The sequence below is a fragment of the Petromyzon marinus genome, chromosome 26 (assembly GCF_048934315.1).
Source record: "Petromyzon marinus isolate PM22_M1 ecotype Great Lakes invasive population chromosome 26, UKy_Petmar_22M1.pri1.0, whole genome shotgun sequence".
Taxonomy (NCBI): Eukaryota; Metazoa; Chordata; class Hyperoartia; order Petromyzontiformes; family Petromyzontidae; genus Petromyzon; species Petromyzon marinus.
The window spans coordinates 11357577-11374230 of record NC_133692.1 but is presented as its reverse complement, the minus strand read 5'-3'; the positions used below and the strand labels follow the sequence as shown (position 1 = coordinate 11374230).

The 16654-nt window shown below is 42.3% G+C and overlaps 1 protein-coding gene across 12 annotated transcripts in view; it reads right to left on the bottom strand.

Moving 5' to 3' along the window:
• Positions 1 to 16654, bottom strand: part of LOC116946270 (ankyrin repeat and fibronectin type-III domain-containing protein 1-like) — a 264496-nt gene that overhangs the window by 168293 nt on the left and 79549 nt on the right. For all 12 annotated transcript variants that reach the window (XM_076069931.1, XM_076069932.1, XM_076069935.1 and 9 more), the window contains one exon: positions 2569 to 2879. In XM_076069931.1, coding sequence (XP_075926046.1) covers positions 2569 to 2879 — 311 coding nt within the window. The remainder of the gene's footprint in view (positions 1 to 2568; positions 2880 to 16654) is intronic.

Genomic DNA, 16654 nt, shown 5'->3' with positions numbered 1-16654 from the left:
AAACGCCGTGCTCTATTATTATTTTATACCCACGTGACCTTACCGAAAGAACCAAAGAGTATGGATTCCTGCAGTCACGAAAGCTTCAAAACAAGCATTAACAACGTTGGGTCCACGTTAGAGCGTTCTTTTTTGGAGGTTACATAAAAATAATGGAAGGTTTCCGTCAAAGGAGACAGTGCAATATTCTGTCCATATTAAAATTGGGTTTGGATACAAGCTATTAAACAAAACATGCTCATCCAATAGTGAGATTAGACCTTCCTGCAAAAAAAAAGCATGTACACACATAAGCATAGTTTTTGTTAAAGTTTTTAATCGAATATCATGCATATTTCACACACACCACTGCCTTAATTTGTTTATGCCAGGACTCAAGATGTGTCTGCAAGGAATATTGTTATGGTATGCTCTGCAGTCACACTCATAACATTCTCATAACAAAAATGGAAATAGCCTCTGATAGTAATGCGACGTTGGAATTTGTTGCTCGCTATTTGTTACTTATTTATTTGGCATACTCTCGTTGGTTTGGATCTTCCATAAATGTTATGCTCATCTTTCAAACTTGGTTTTACGAAGAATAAACTATTTACACCACTTATGGACCTTTTTTTTTTCTCCGCACAAAAAGTCTCAAATTGGAAGATAACTTCTCGAGCAAACAAAATGCTCCTAAAGTACTAAATGTCAGCTCATACATTTTTGCTTTTGTTTTCTGAACAATTTTGTTACCTCTCTATCCCCTTCTCCCTCCTACCCCCATGTCACCTCTGCATCTCCCCTCCCCCTCCAACTTCCACTCCCTCCGTCCCTCCGTGTCGAAAATACTTCCAGTTTTGAAGCTTTCGTGACTGCAAGGATTCATACTCTTTGGTTTTATTCGGTAAAGTCACGTAGGTAAAAATAACACAAGCTTGTGTTGCCTCCGAAACGTCGTGATTTAATTGTTTTCCTTGATTTTATTTTATTTTACCTACGTGACTTTACCGAATAAAACCAAAGAGCATGACTACTTCCGGTATTGTCCTTCCTTTCAAAGCGGTCTTCGTCTCGGTAATTTGCTCGCTCTTCTACTTTAGGAAGAAGGCGAGTTAGGCAACCATCTTCCTCTTCCATGAGAACGATTTTAATCTTAAAATGCCTTTAATACTAAATTGTTGTTGACAAACTCGAGCTATTGATTAACACCTCACTTAACAGTTTGTCACCTCCCCTTCCTACACACCAATATATAATCTATAACACTATATATTTACGCTGAATATGCACGTGCTTCATCGCTGCATAGGAGGAAACTGGATCTACTTGGGGGAAACCCACGAGTGCAGAGAAATAACACTCAGAATTACACATAGCTCAACAGATCAATTCCATTACTTCCATTTCGTGAACTTGCAGGTTGGAAATAACATAATTAATGAAAACTACTTATATGCAGTCTGCTAGGGCCTCTCCTTCATTGTCATTTTCCCAACTGCATTCCAATTGTGGTGATGTCAACATGTCACGAGACGGAGTATCTATTCACAATGTTTGAGGTCCTTTCAAGTGAACTTTACTATCCACACACAGGAGGGGAGGCAGCAGCAACGCACTCTCACATTGCAGTAGAACTGATAAGATATATTTACTCTCAGAGCTTACATTTGACCAAATTAGGTGAACAACTAAATTTACGAAAGCTTCAAATCAACATTCAAATCAAGATTTAATATTATGGGGTTGGTTTTTTTGTCTACTGCGGTCATTGAAGGGTGCCACCATGGTGTCAAGGTTAGAGCACTGGACTTGCAATTCAGAGGTCAGCGATTTGATTCCATGTCCCGGAACGGCAGTTTAAACAATGGGGCACCGGAGCGATGCGCATTTAAATCTAGATTGAAAAAGCTCGATTCTTTAGGACTGCTTTTTATCTTTAGCTTATTGCCCTTTCTCCCCCGAACCTCCGATTAGCACGATTGGCTACGTACGGTGCGAAATAAGTTTCGACTGACGGTGCATAAATCCCCCCAAGCCCCCACTTGTCCACCCAGAAGTATAAATGGGTACACACCACAGTTATTCGATCGATAGGTCACGTGTGGTGAGGTAAAGTGTGGGTACTGCCGCCTATTCCAAGACGTGTGGGCTAAGCATGACAAAGTAGGCAACAAATATCCTCGAGTCGAAGTCCTTCCACCAGCAATAAAAGGAGACGCGGAGTTTAACTTTTACATTTGGGTGGATGGGGGCAAGGGCTTCACTTTGCCCCTCAAATTTGGAATTGCGGGCGCGCATAATTATTTATTTTTAATCTTCATTGTAAAATACTGAAAATAACTTAATACGTGTCCAGTTTTTTTAGGGGGGGGGGGGGCGGCGGCACAGCCCCCAGTGCCCACCGCCCCCACCCTGGCAAATTCCGCCCATGAACAGAAGCCATTGCAGGGTTGTACCTTTACCATTGTTGACTGGGATGAGACCATCAGCTCACTTACACAACTGACCCCACTGCAGGCTGTTACCTGCACGTGAACCCAGCAACTGAGCCGTGTTGCAGCCCCCGAGCGCGCAGCGAGAACTCACGGCTTTGCGCTTGAGTCCGGCGCGGCAGCCGTCGGCCCTGCTGGTGTGGCCCCGTGACGGAAGGTGTCCGGTCGAGTCCTGCGCTTGGCCCAGGCTCTCGTCCACCGAGTGGCTCTTGCGGAAGTGGCCTGGGCCCAGGGTACGTGACCGCCGCAGCTGCTGCTGCTGCTGCTGCTGCTGCGACCTCTCGAAGGGGCAGTCATCGGGGAGGCAGATCTGCGGGAGAGGCTGGTGGCTCCTGGCCAGGGCGAGCCTCTCCACTTTGGGCGAGAGCGGAAACTGGAAGCCGTCGTCGTCCTCGTCCTCGTCACCTGAACGTGGACACGCGCACGGCATAGGGCTGTTCAGTCACGATGAGCGGCATTAAGTGAGCGTCAGTTTCCACCCGACTCCTCCACCCCCCCCCCCCCCCCCAGATCGATTTCCCGGGATGGGGCTCTGTTGCGACAGTGGCTCCAAGGGAAACAAAAGTGTCGAGTAACGATATCTCACTGTCAAGTGAAACCGAATCTGGAGTCTGCGATACAACACCCATGCGTAATCAGCATGATTGGCAACTGCCTTTGGGGAATTAGATCACTAAACATTTCGCAGAGTGATATTAGTGGTGTAGTGGCAGGTGCTCTGGGGGACAAACCATGCAACCTGAGTTTGATTCCCGGGCACGGCCAACATCGGTGGCGAGCGATATCTGAACAACTACTGGGGACCTACCCCCCCCCCCCCGCACCCCTACCCCCTGTCTTTCACTCACCTACACTGACCAGCGCGAGTCAAGTCTGGTCAGACAACCCACATATATGACGTGCTGTGATCCATTATTATTACCACCTAAGGATAAAAGCGTTTTGGCTCATCGTCCCCGATTGTTCCACCTCTGCACCCACACTTGGGCATTGCTCCTCCATCCTCCCATCGTCCGTGCATGTTCTCAGCGAGCGCAAGGCATCGGGCATGAGGAGGCCTTCATCCAGCAGTGGATTAACAAGCAGTCTCTAAATTATTATTGCATGCATTTTGGCCAATAAAGAACGTCCAATATGCACGGAACAAGCTCAGAACACTGATATGTGTATGACGTAGGGAAAACGTTCGAACTTACAGAGCACATTGTAAAACTGACAATAATTGTTCGAGCTTTGCCCTTTTCTAAACGTGCGCCGATCGAAATTCCAGGCAGGATACAAATGTATGGCAACAATTGAACAAATGTCATCCATTTATGGCATGAGTTCAGAAAGCATGTGGTAACAAACTGTTTTTATTTGCCTCGATGTTAAAATTAAAACATATGTCTGCAAGGCACAGCAAATTTATTGCAAGAATTAACCACGCGTTTTTGGAGCAAAAGTGTTTGAGGTATATTTTGTTTGTTTCGTCCGTGGTTCTCTCAGCATCTCACAGTGTCATAGTATTTGGGATTTCAGGTCTCGTGTAATAAACTGCGAAGCAAAAGCTATCTTCACATTAGTTTTCTCATTTAGAACTTGACAGCATAGTTTCAAACATACGAATGATCCTTATGGCGGTATCCCGGGGTATCAAATAATACAAAATGGCTGAGGCAATTAAATATTTTATTTCTGGGACACTTTTTTTTCCAGGGGTGTTACTTAACTCCGCGACTGGGGTACCAATCAATCCGAAATCAGTGCTACTCCGTGATGTCGAAACTCAGCGAGGACGATTGTGCTGAAACCCTGAACGCTCGTATGCACCGTAGTGGTGCGTCGTGTACAGCTCGTCGAGACGAGTCGATTGCCGCATCGCCGCATCGCCGACCATCAACAGACTAAAAATTACTGCATCGCGGACATTATGCGAGAGCCGAGGTACTATGGTACCCCGGGGTGCCGCCATAAGGTGCACATGTCCAGCTCCCCTGCAACGGGTATCTTTGAATTGCGATTAACAGCTTACAATCTCTAAAGTTTTTGAGCTAGAGTCTGTTATGGGCGCCTTCACTTCAAGAAACAGACTAAATAAATTTCCGAGCTAATGTTGCGGCATGCCATCAAGTTGTTCACCTTACAGTTTGAATTTATATCTCGAGAAGCGGGAAGGCTCAACTTTATTTAAAGCCAACAGAAGGAACCGCTTTTTGAACAAAGGTAATTTGACCCTGTAATTCCATTTCAAATACCAACAACAGTCTATGCGACTACATTTGAATGCGGTCTATGATTGTGCGTGAACCCCCTCAACAAAAGCAATCTGTAACGGGCAGGATTTGATCAAAGGTAAATAATGAATTCCAACGTGCCAAACAGCATGCGTTATTGAATGGAACGACACATTGTCTTTTTTTCCTTCACTGTCCATTATCAACGTAGCAGCTTCATACATTGAAACAAGCCTTTGAACACACCAAACATCATGCAACAATGATGATACTAATACTATTATTCAATCACGTCATTAATAGGCAAAAACTCCACACCGTTATCGAATATGGAATGGCAAAAAGGGCCACCACGTGGCTGATGAAAGTCGTATCTAGGTGCAATATAAATTCACTAATTTTATGGCCATGAACAGAATAATCAAGATCACAATCACCAGTCACGGTCAATCCACTGGCAGATGAAGGCCTCTCCAAGCTGCCACCATCTTCCATGATCCCACGACGTATCAATCCACGGAGCATGACCACGCGAGCTGAATTCATCGCTCCAGCTCCTCAGCGGACTTCCCCGTGGACGCGTTCCACGCCTTGGCTGCCACCCTCTCACTTAACCCTTGAATGCCGGCCAGAGTTCTTTCAAGCGCCATGCCCTGCCCAAGTCCACTTCACTGCCTTAATAAATATAATATATAAGTTTCATTCACATGTGGCAGTGCAGTATGGGAAGCTTTAGAGGAAACCTTAAGAATGCCACGAATCCAATTAACTCAACAAAAGTGGTTTATATATATATTATGAACTCTGATTCATGATTTCAGATTCTATTTCCATGCTGCATGGAATAATATATGTGTTTCTCAAATAAAATAAAAAACTGTGCAGATTATTATACTTAAATATTCTCTATTTTCAACATATTTGGAAGGTTGTAACACTCCCCCCCCCCCCCCCCAATCAAAATGTATTTCCTTGTGATGACAACGATGTGGAAAAAAAAATACCATATTCTTGCTCCATGGGTACTGAACTTGAAATCCAAAGATCATGGATTTCATAAAACAATGGCCAAGTTTCTAATACCCCATTTTCCTCTGTCTACCCATTAGTATGAAGGGGTTGCAGCGCAGTTAATCCATCGGCAGACTCGCCTGTGGTGTGGTAATGTGTGGAGACTCCTACCTCTGTCGAGACGCCTGGCCAGCGTTGAACATAACAGGCCCAATACCCTCTCAAGGGGCTCTCTAGAACGCCCCTCGAGTGGAGGCCCTTCCACTCAGCAGTGGCGTGAGCAAGGCATTACAGGGCTGCACCTTAACCTTTCACCTCGCTCCGTACACTCATCCTCCTTCCATTCCTCGGCACCATTGCAGTCATCGTGCCCACATTGACAGCGCCAGGTCGAGCTGCTCGGCACCGCATCTTCGGAGCAGAATTCGCCAGCATGCCAGGAGACACAGTAGCCAGTCGTGGATACGGGTTCCAGCCATGGAGTTTGTCGTTCCATTGTCATAACAAGCACTCGGTGCAGAAAATGAGTAGTTCCGTGGATTAGCGGAGGCTCTCACTTTATTGCACTGCGTATTCTGCATTGCCTTATATAGAAGAATCAGTCAGCATTGGCATTGTAAATATTAACCCGATATCTCTTTTTTTTTTTTCCCGGTGCAAACGAGCCAGCCCTATGTACCGAGATGTGTTCACCATGTGATGTATTGCACACCGTAATTCTAATACAAATATATCACCAAATTCACTCGCTGATACATTTTATATACAGCTCTGCATGAATTATAATGGGGACTACAAATTACTGTACGCTTCCCTATATAAAGATTATTTGAGTTTCGCCAGTTCTTGCCTGGATAAATAACAAAGTCAAATTTTATTGAAAATGTCTAAAGCCATAAGTACGAGTGTCATCAGCAACGCTCGTTGACCTTGCTAAGATCTCGTGGTCTATGCCAAAAAAATATATATATGGACAACTCCAGGTCAAAGAGGTTAACACAACAAGCAGCAAGGGGGCCCACACTAAGGATGGCACTGGGGCTCACGTGAAGCGTAAGACTGTAAAACGCATCGTACTTGAAACCACCAAGGCCCCAGAGCAGCACCGCTCCCCATTATGGCAAGCGTAGAGAACACCTGCTCATGAACACAAAGAATTATGTGCAAGTTATATTGCCACCTCCTCCCAATTAGCACGGTTGGCTAAGTACGGTGCGAAATAAGTGCATTCAGCACGAGCGACCACGACAACCACTCAAAGCGATGACCTGCTTAAATGACCGGTGAGATGGTGCTCAACTCATATTCACAGCCCATAGCCAGCAGTGGAAATGTCTAATTCCTGTGGCACAGACGAGTTTATCCGTAGGACAACCACTGTTTTGCTTCCTCCACAAACTGGTGCTTACTTTTTCAACCCCGGAGAGATGACGGAGCTGAGTCAACCCCCAACCAGGATTTTAACTCACAAACTTCTGGTTGAGAGCCACTCGCTCTAATGCCTGAGCTACCTGTTTGGTAAGATGAGCACTCCAGTTTGAATCTAGCGTTGAATCTTAGGTTACTCAATCAACAAAAAGTTCCCCATTGGTTGATTAAACAGTGCAGGGAAAAATGATCTAGAAGGACAAATAACTACGTGGATTGTTAAAAAAGAAAAGGCTTCACAAAGCAGGCCCCTAATCTCGTCACAGCTGTAGTCTGATTTTTTTCTTCAATTTGAAAAAAATCCCAAGGAAAAACAATCATTATGAGATCATGTCATTGTCAGTGACTAAACAAAGCCATTCCTCAAGAGTCAGTAAGTACATTACAATAGAATTAGTGACACTGTTCCTTCGTGTTAAACCAAATTATATATGATCATAATTGTTAAATAGCAAAATGAAATGCAGCTATTGTTTGTTAATTAAATACAGGCATATATAACACACATATTTCGCGTGTGTTATCTCTGAGATAACACGGGGAAATTAATAAAACATTAAATGGTATGAGAAGCACGTTACATGTTTTTCCCCACTTTGCCTAAACTTAAATAATGTCAGCCAAATGTCAAGATAACTGTACACTTGAAAGATTAACTGTCAGATGTGTTGCATTGCTGTATGTGCAGTATTTTAGGTATGCAAGATTATGTAAGTAGAAAAAAGTGCTGAACAGATTTCTGACCGTTCAGAGATACGGTGTTTGCAAGGCATGGTCATCCCCAAGCAGCCAGTAGGTGAGGAAAGGTAACATAAACATGTCTAGACTTATATCTTTCCAAAACCAAAACAGCATGGAGCCAGCCTCTGGCTTGTCTGCCAGTGTGAAAGCCACAAGACATAACCAAATGTCAGCCGAGCACATCAATGGCCAAAAACCACAGGCAAACCACTTGGTTTATAACCCCCACAATTGTGCATTTTGAATGCAACTTACATAACGCTGTTCAGCACAACAAGCATTCATTTAAAAGTGATGCTTTACCATTCATTTCAATAAATCAGAATTGGCTTTGCACCCAGTTCAAAAGCAAAATAAGATTGCTGACAAACCATAACGGCCCCAAAAGCACTGTGCAAATGCTATAATGGGTGGATGAGCCTACTTTATTTTGTGCAATTGGCTCCAGGTATAATTATGAAAATGAATTGTGAACGCTTGAATGTTTTATAAGACAAATGTTTTTTTTTGTTTTTTTTTCAAACTGAAAATTAAATTATTTTTTCAGAATTAACACTGATGGCAAGTTGTTCCTGAAGAATGTACAAACTACCGCGGGCTCTAACAGGATAACATTGTTCCAGTGATCTCAGTCTCTTCTTAAAACTCATGATATTCACGAGGGGAGGGGGGGGGGCAGCTCATATTGATCAAGTACAAACCTCTATCTCCTCAAGCTCCCACTTCTCAGCACGGAACGTTGCTATTGAGACTAGAATAGCGGAGCTCTCTCCAGAACCTCCAACCATCGTGCCGGTATTGTGCCCGGCATGGGGCATTGGGCTCTGACCTACTCAGGCAGATAATGCCTGAAGATGCTGAAAAGCAATTTAAGTTGAGCGTGTGGTGTTGCACAAGCCAGATTTTTTAAAGAGTGCCCAAAGACAGATTTCTGAGTTGCAAAGGAACACGTTATTTATAGTTACTGCTAAAGTAAATCACTGAACACAATTTGAGCAGTGCACAAAGGCTTCTAAGAAAGAAAGAAAACACCAATATTGTGAAAACACGGAGACTGAAAAAGGCTGGGAACTGTTTTTGAAATCCTGGAATTCTACTGTCATCTGCTGATGAAATAAATTTGCCCTCGCAAGCAAAACAAATACTTTTCTCACACCCTCTCCTACAACTTTCTAATTTATCACGCAGCTTCTTTGTTAAGGGAGATCATAACAATGTCAGAGACAGTTCACCAGTACCGAAGCATTTCATGGCATGTCAAGACATCACTCCGGGTTGGGGTACAACCAAAATAGACTTGTCTGTGACACAACATCCAAAACAGCACTCGAGCTTTTAAAGGCAATTAAAATGGAAGTTTTGAAGATCTCAGGTAAATTTACATTGTGTGTTGCATTCAGGATAAAGCTAGGCTAACTTGGGTTTTAAAACCAAGTGCAAGTGTATAACCCAGCACTAATAAGCTGTAAAAAGAGATTATTTTCACGCTTTCTCAGTCACACTGATGTGGTGGTATATTCAATGTGACAAATCTTTATTGTGGCTTGAAAGATTCATTTGAGTAAAGCCTCCACATTTTAATCACAGTCAACACTTTGTCCGTGATGCCATCACTGCAGATAACAGCCAGATATTTGGTACCCGCATAATGTCCTGTGGACCTCGGCAGCATGTGGTTGATGGATGGCATTAAGAGATGGTTCTTTCAAACAAAAAACGCAAAGTTAATGCGCATCATACCCAATTCGTGGGCTGTTTTGGGAGGGAGTGCCAAACGCTTGGCTGATGCCAGGTAAAAGTAGCAACAAGCCTCGCTCATTATTCTGGCCATGGAAAGGGGAGCATGAATTAGTAGTAAATCTAAGCTTCCTGTAACTTCTCCACCTTGGAAACAACAAACATGCCCTGGGAACAGGAAACCTTACACGGGCATCCCGACTTACAAGTCAAACAAAGAAGAGAGCCTCGAGCCATTGCCAGCGGTTTATTGTTGGTATGCAGATGAAAGGATCACTGCAAGGCAAGGGCGTTGACTAATCATTCGGCCATCCGCGAGCCTCGTGGCAACGCAACTCGGAGAGTCCTCCGCAAAAAGTCCGCCGTTCCGAAACAAATGCCGCGCAAAGTGCTTTGCTGTAGGTGAGACAGCAAACAGCTTAAAGTAGTTCCATTAACGCCCAGTCTGATTTATTATATTTGCGGTCAAATTTTTTTTGGGGGGAATGAGGGTACGCACCCCTCTGTGGGCGTTAAGAAAACAGCGCTGGCTGATGCCTGCCACCCATGTCTGTGTTTAGTGCCAGACGTGGAAAGGTCCACGCCGAAATGTACACAGCACCATCGCGCAAAGGCTGCTCTCTCTCAGTTATGCTTTCTCAATTGCACTGTACAGAGACTCGGGAGGTGAAATTATAATAGACGGTGGGATGATGCCATGACCTCATGCATGGCAAACAATCGCAAGTGTGCAATGTGTGGACACGTGAAAGGATTCTTAGAATTTGTAGGGCATCGTGAGGCAAAGTCTGGAATAATTCATGAGGCCTAATTGTGTAGTGTAGTCACAGACTCATTTAACAGCGATCATAGGAAAATTATCTTGAAAGTGATGCAAACAATTCCCTTTAATTAGTCCTCAGCTTTATATTGCATATCGACAGGAACCTGTAAACTCTCTCCTGACTATTCCCATATTTAAAAAAATATATTACAACACTTTTTTGTTCAATCCCCACAGGGGCCTGCAATAAATGTAAACACATTCTTTGGAATGTTTATACAATATGTAATTCCTATGTGGTCTCCTAAGAAAATAAAAAAAGCAATTATTTACCCAGGAGAAGCTCACCGAGTCTTGAGACTTATTTTTTTCTGGAATTTTCTGGCATTCAGATGTTTTAGTCAAAGTCATTAATGAGCATTCACCAAGTGAGAGGACACTCGAGCGTCAGGAGCAACCCCACACATACAAATGGATTATGCCCTACCAATGGTACTTCTACTTTTAAAAGAGACATTCCCGATACGATGGCATACTTGCCAATCCTACTGATTTAAGTTATCTTAATGAGTAGGATATAACGGCTCAACCCGAGCTAATAATGGTCGGTTGATCCTTGCAATGCCTGTGTACCATTCGCCTATTGGCGTTCTCTGGTCTAACACTGGTAGTGAGACAAGGCCAGAAAAAAAGTCTCTGGTGTAGGTCAATCAGTTTCAAAGACAATGCATATATTATTGGAACATGTTTGTTTGCATGTTTGGCCACAACTATTTGTGGTTAATGCAGACTGGATTCCTTGCAATAGGTATCTATTTGGTTTTTGAACATCTTAACACCTGTTTTATTGGCAGAAAGGGTAAAGCCTATTCTTATTTTTTCATGCCTTAAGCAAATTGTTGCTAATATTCAAACGGTGTTACCCCTTCTGATTCTCAATGTTGACTAGACTGCTTTATAAAATGCTTGAAAACAATTTCGTGCAATTTTTTCTTTGCAAATCATTGTGCGATAAAAAAAGGTTTAATAACAGGTAGCCTCCATAACATAGGTTTTTGTTAGGTTCAATCGCATAAATATATAAATGTGTCGTTAAAACCCGCCACCACCCGACACAGCCAACTAGTAAGGGTTGTCACGTAAACAGAACGTGGCCAATTCGTCACGAGTAAAGCACACCGGTGTGTTGGAGAGCCAAGCCACAACATTTACAATCTTGAGTACGACGTTTCGCCAGTAATTAACGACACATTTATATATTTATGCAATCTAACCTAAAAAAAACCTCTTATGGATGATATTGGTAGCGAAAGCCTACGTGCTCAACTACTTTAAATTAGATCCGTCGGGTTGGCACGCTTTCTAAAGCCCCACTTGATTTGCACCTTTGCACATTAACAGCGGCACGCGTTTCACGGATGAGAACTCGCAAATGTAGCTTGTCATGTGTTCCAATCGACTGTGCTGATAATGATGGCCCACCACCGGACACACGATGGTCGGCTCGTCAAAGAATTCACAGCCAAACCGAACACGGCGACTGGTTGAGATCAATTTAAATCCTCTTACAAGACAGGATGCCGATATGCTCCCACGTTTTGTGGCGTTAACATTGTTACGAGATCTAGTCAAATGTAACAACGACAAAAAAATATATATACGTATAACAGCTTAAGACTAGGATTGAAACGATGACAAAGAGCTTTGCTAATTTAGCGATTACTGTTCAATCTGAGCAAAAACAACGACAAACCACGCCACCTGTAGAATTGCAATCCATAGGTGAATGTCTTCCTCTGCTGGAGAAAAATAAGCACTGCATTTCATTGCTTTGTCGTTTTTCTCCATAAACACGGCATCGTATCAGAGACGCTGCGGTTTATTCGCACCCAGCGAGATACTAAGAGGGACTATCTTAAATGCCCATCGTAAACATTAGGTTAAGGAAATGTGGAAAAAAAATGTTGATTTCACTGTCAATGAATCCTCAACGTGAAGACACTGAGTGGCCACATGTCAGAGTAAAGACTGCCGAACATTTGTTTACATTTAGTCTAAAACAGTCCATAATTTTTTACCAGACTGAGGATTTAAAATGTTGCGCACATTAACAACCATCAAATGCAAAGGGATGCAGAGATGAACCAATAATGCAGAACACGTTCACAGGTAGAACCACTTGATATCGACATTGTGGCGATGGAGAAAGGAACTCGGGGCAGCTATGTGCTGGCACTTGGGAGTGTGACCAATTTGTAGGGACATGAGTATAACAATAGCACATTGCCTTTGCTGTTTCATCCCAAGTCACCCAGTAACAACTGCTCAAAACCAGCACCCACTGGGCCACCAAATAATGGAGCTGAAAGGATGAAGTGATTTGCCATTGTTTGACGTCGCTGCAATCACAGCATTCCTGTTAACTTTGCAGCACCATTCAGCAAAACTACTTCAGAATGTCACAAAATAATGGCCGGAGGAGCATGATATGAGCACATCCCTTGGGAGCAAGTCAAGCTGTGCTTATAACCAGAGTAGTGTGCTTGTATCAGAAAGGTGCCCATTGTCTTCCCCCCGTTGCCAGTGCAATAAAATCACATTTGCTTTGTTGGAAGTATGTTTTTATCAGGCGTTCTTATACGCAATGTGCAATGTATCTAGAAGATTATTGTTAAATGTAAATATATTTAATATAAGCACACTATAAAGAGTGATGTTTGTATTAAGTTTTCATAATTGACAAAACACTCGCCACTGGTGGAAAGTGTACATGATTAGCTGTAGAGCCCCTCCATTCGTTTTAAAAGGGTTAAGCTATAGGTGAAAGAGAGTTCTCAACAAATGAATTCTCTAGACTAAACACGGTCAATCCTTGAGGGATCCGAACAATTTTACAAAGTTATAATACAAAGGCTTGAACCAAACGTCGTGGTTTAAGCCACATCAACGAAGTGTAAATGTTTCAAGTAACGCATTTGCATAGGCGCCTTATATTCAACATACATTCGTATTCATTAAATGCGTGGCACTGTGTTGAACGAGATCAAACCATGAGGCATGAATTGTTGAATTAACGCACGCAAAAAAACAGGCTTTTAAAAAAAACTTCATCATTTTAAAAACGTCAGAATAAATTGAGCTCCTTTGCTTCGTGATGCAGATATAGTTTCAGCTAAAATACCTGCTGGAATGTGTGGAATGGCTCAGGATTTTGGTACTTAAACATCAAAACACTTTTCATCAGAAAGAGCTGCTCAGTTTCAGACACCATTGTTATGCCAAGGGGATCTGTGTTTAGAGTTCTCATCAAATAAAATCAAGCAGGTTAATCCTTCCTTAGCCCTTTCCTAAAAAAAAAATGGAAAGGCATTTTGCGTTATGCCTTTCAACATTTGATACACTCCGAAAAACGTTTATAACCATGCAACTCAAGTGAACTTACGATGCAGATAAAACAATGTGCGAGTAAAAACGATTTAAAGTGCATTCTGTGTTTGCATTTTTAAAGCCGCACCGAAATTATTGTTACATTGTAGACATTGTTTATTTCTATTTTATTGCATTTTTTAAACTGCTATTACAGAGTGTGCTCGATCACTTGAGACTATTCTCTGCGAATATTAAGGGAAGATTATTTTCTTACACAAATTATAAATGGAGTGTGTTCATCCAGCTATGGATTTAGCACTTCACCATTCTGACGAGTGCTGGTTGGTGGGGGTCAGGGGATGAGGATGGTCGAGAAATACATCTGAGGTTGCCAGGTTCCAAAACAGTGCGTGCCTTTAGCCAGCTCATGAACAGTTCATCCTTAACCATATAATTCACATTTTCTTTTTGACTTAAGCTCATTTTAACTAAATCTCATCACTACTCCACAGCGGCCATACTCCCAAGTGCTCTCTCTCTCTCTTTCTGCTGCTATTCTCTCATCATGTCCATTGAGCGTCAACGTGTCCTACCCAGGCCCACTTACAATTATTAAGACTCAATATGGTGCTGTACAATGTGTTTCTTCTTCAATCTAAGTGTTCCTTTTGCCGTTGCTCAGTGTGATTCCAAGCATGCACCTATCCATGATTTTTCGCATACTTTTTGGATTTTGTTTCATTTTTCGTTTTCACGTACACTCATTAAACTTTTTTTTTACTATTTTGCTTTTCGTTATCAAATAAAATGTTCCAATTGCACTCCATCCTGCTCTCAATCACTCTTTTATGTCATCATTTTAATTCCAGTCCTTCAGTGATTATTTACCCGAGGTACAAGCACCCTGTTGTGCATCCCATCAATGCCCCTGCAAGAATTCAAATTGGGAGTTTGAGTCCTCGTCTTCATAAAATATCAAATATCCAAAGGTTGTCAACATCACTCGTTTAAAAAATGAGCATTAGATAAAGCTCACAAACAATACATGTTACAATGAGCATTTTATATAGTAGTATTCTGTCTATATACATATATATAATTCAGTCAGACAATAAAATTGTATATGTAAACGTTCCCAAGAGTAAAATATAATTTAAGTTGTAATCTGAGTAAGTATCATAATGAAAGCAATGTGTAGAACAATAATTTGCATAGGCCTAATGCGCTCAACACAATCACACATTTAAAACCATTATCAATATTTCACTTTGAAAATGCTTTTGAGATCTCGAGGTGGCATGTTAATTGTGCTTGGAAAGTTCATTTATTTAAAAGTCTTGAAAGAGCGGCCTATACGAGCCTTCTTCGCCACGGTACTCTTTAAATCCAGAAAAGGATAAGACATTTCTCCTCATTATATTCTGTGAAGACGCGGGAATATTATTTACAAGCACACCCTCATTCATTCTGACCACCAGGGAATTTGCACTATCCCTTCATCAACACAATGCCCCAGTGTGATGACTTCACTCGGCAAGATCATTGATCACACAAGTGGCGTTGGGCACATACATGCATCATCCATCCACATATCAGAGGTAATCGCTGATAAGCAGAGCTGCGACGGTTAGTAAATTAATTCAATTGATCCACAGCCAATTTAGAAAGGTTTGTCACGTAAACAAAACGTGCCAATTCGTAACTAGTACAGCACACCGGTGTGCTGGAGAGAGTAAACCCACAACAACATTTACAATTCGAGTACCGTGACGTTTCGCCGGTAAATACAACCAGCATCATCAGGCAACAGCCAGAGTTGTGGAGAAACCCTTCTCCTGTCTTGTTCTTAAATAGACAGGGGATAAATGTGATGTCGTCACTTGTGAGCCAATCAGGTGCAAAGACCAGAGCGGGGGAGTGGGGGGTTAATGTATTAATTATAATATCTCAGCCCAAAACCTCTATTATGGATATTTGGTCACGAAAGCCTACGAGGTGTGATACTTTTTTTAGTACTACATTAATGTGCTGTGACGTGTCATTGACAAATGTTATTTGTTGCTTGTGCACCACTAACCACTAAATATTTAACTTTTTTTATTGATTGATTACTCAGGCCCCCTTTTTGGATGGCGACTGATCCGACACCCTCCTGACGTCCCTACAAGCCATGCCCCAGCTGATGATGATGATGATGATATCGATCCCTGCCCATCACCTCCCATTCAGTGGCACACATGAGAACAGGCGGAATAATTATCTTTCCCCCCCCCCCCACCCATTATTTTGCTGAATGAACAAAGTGATCATCGGTAGAGCAATAGATTTATTAACTAATCAGATACCCCAGCTCCACTAATTCCTATGTAACTTAAAGATACATCTTATATATTGGCAATTTTTTTTACTATTCAATCGTTTTTATCTCCCTGTCCACCCATTTTTTCTTTTGTCATTCCAATATCTCGGTCCATTAATGCATTTGAGAAACTCCAACCTTTCTTATCTATTTTTCACTGGCGGGGCTTGTAAATGCGCAGCAGCAACAACGCCTTTCACGAATGTAGACGTGGCATTCTCAAGGGACTCTTGGGTTTAACTGCGGGAACAATTCGTACAAATCCACACGTCAGGGGCACAATGTCTACGAACACGGGGACAATCTTTCATGATCTACGGCTTGAAGTGGCTTCGTTGAGAACAGAAAACCATTTTTTTCAGGGCGCTTTGCACATTAAAAATAGTTTGCCTTTATGGAGACGTCATCAGGAGGGCATGGCGTAGATTAGTCTATGACATGTTCATACTTAATCAATTGTGTATGTTTTTCTAAGGTTGGTCAACAAAAAAAACACATGGCACTTTCAGTATCATGCAGACTTCACACCCTTGCATTGACTTTCATTAAATGCTGA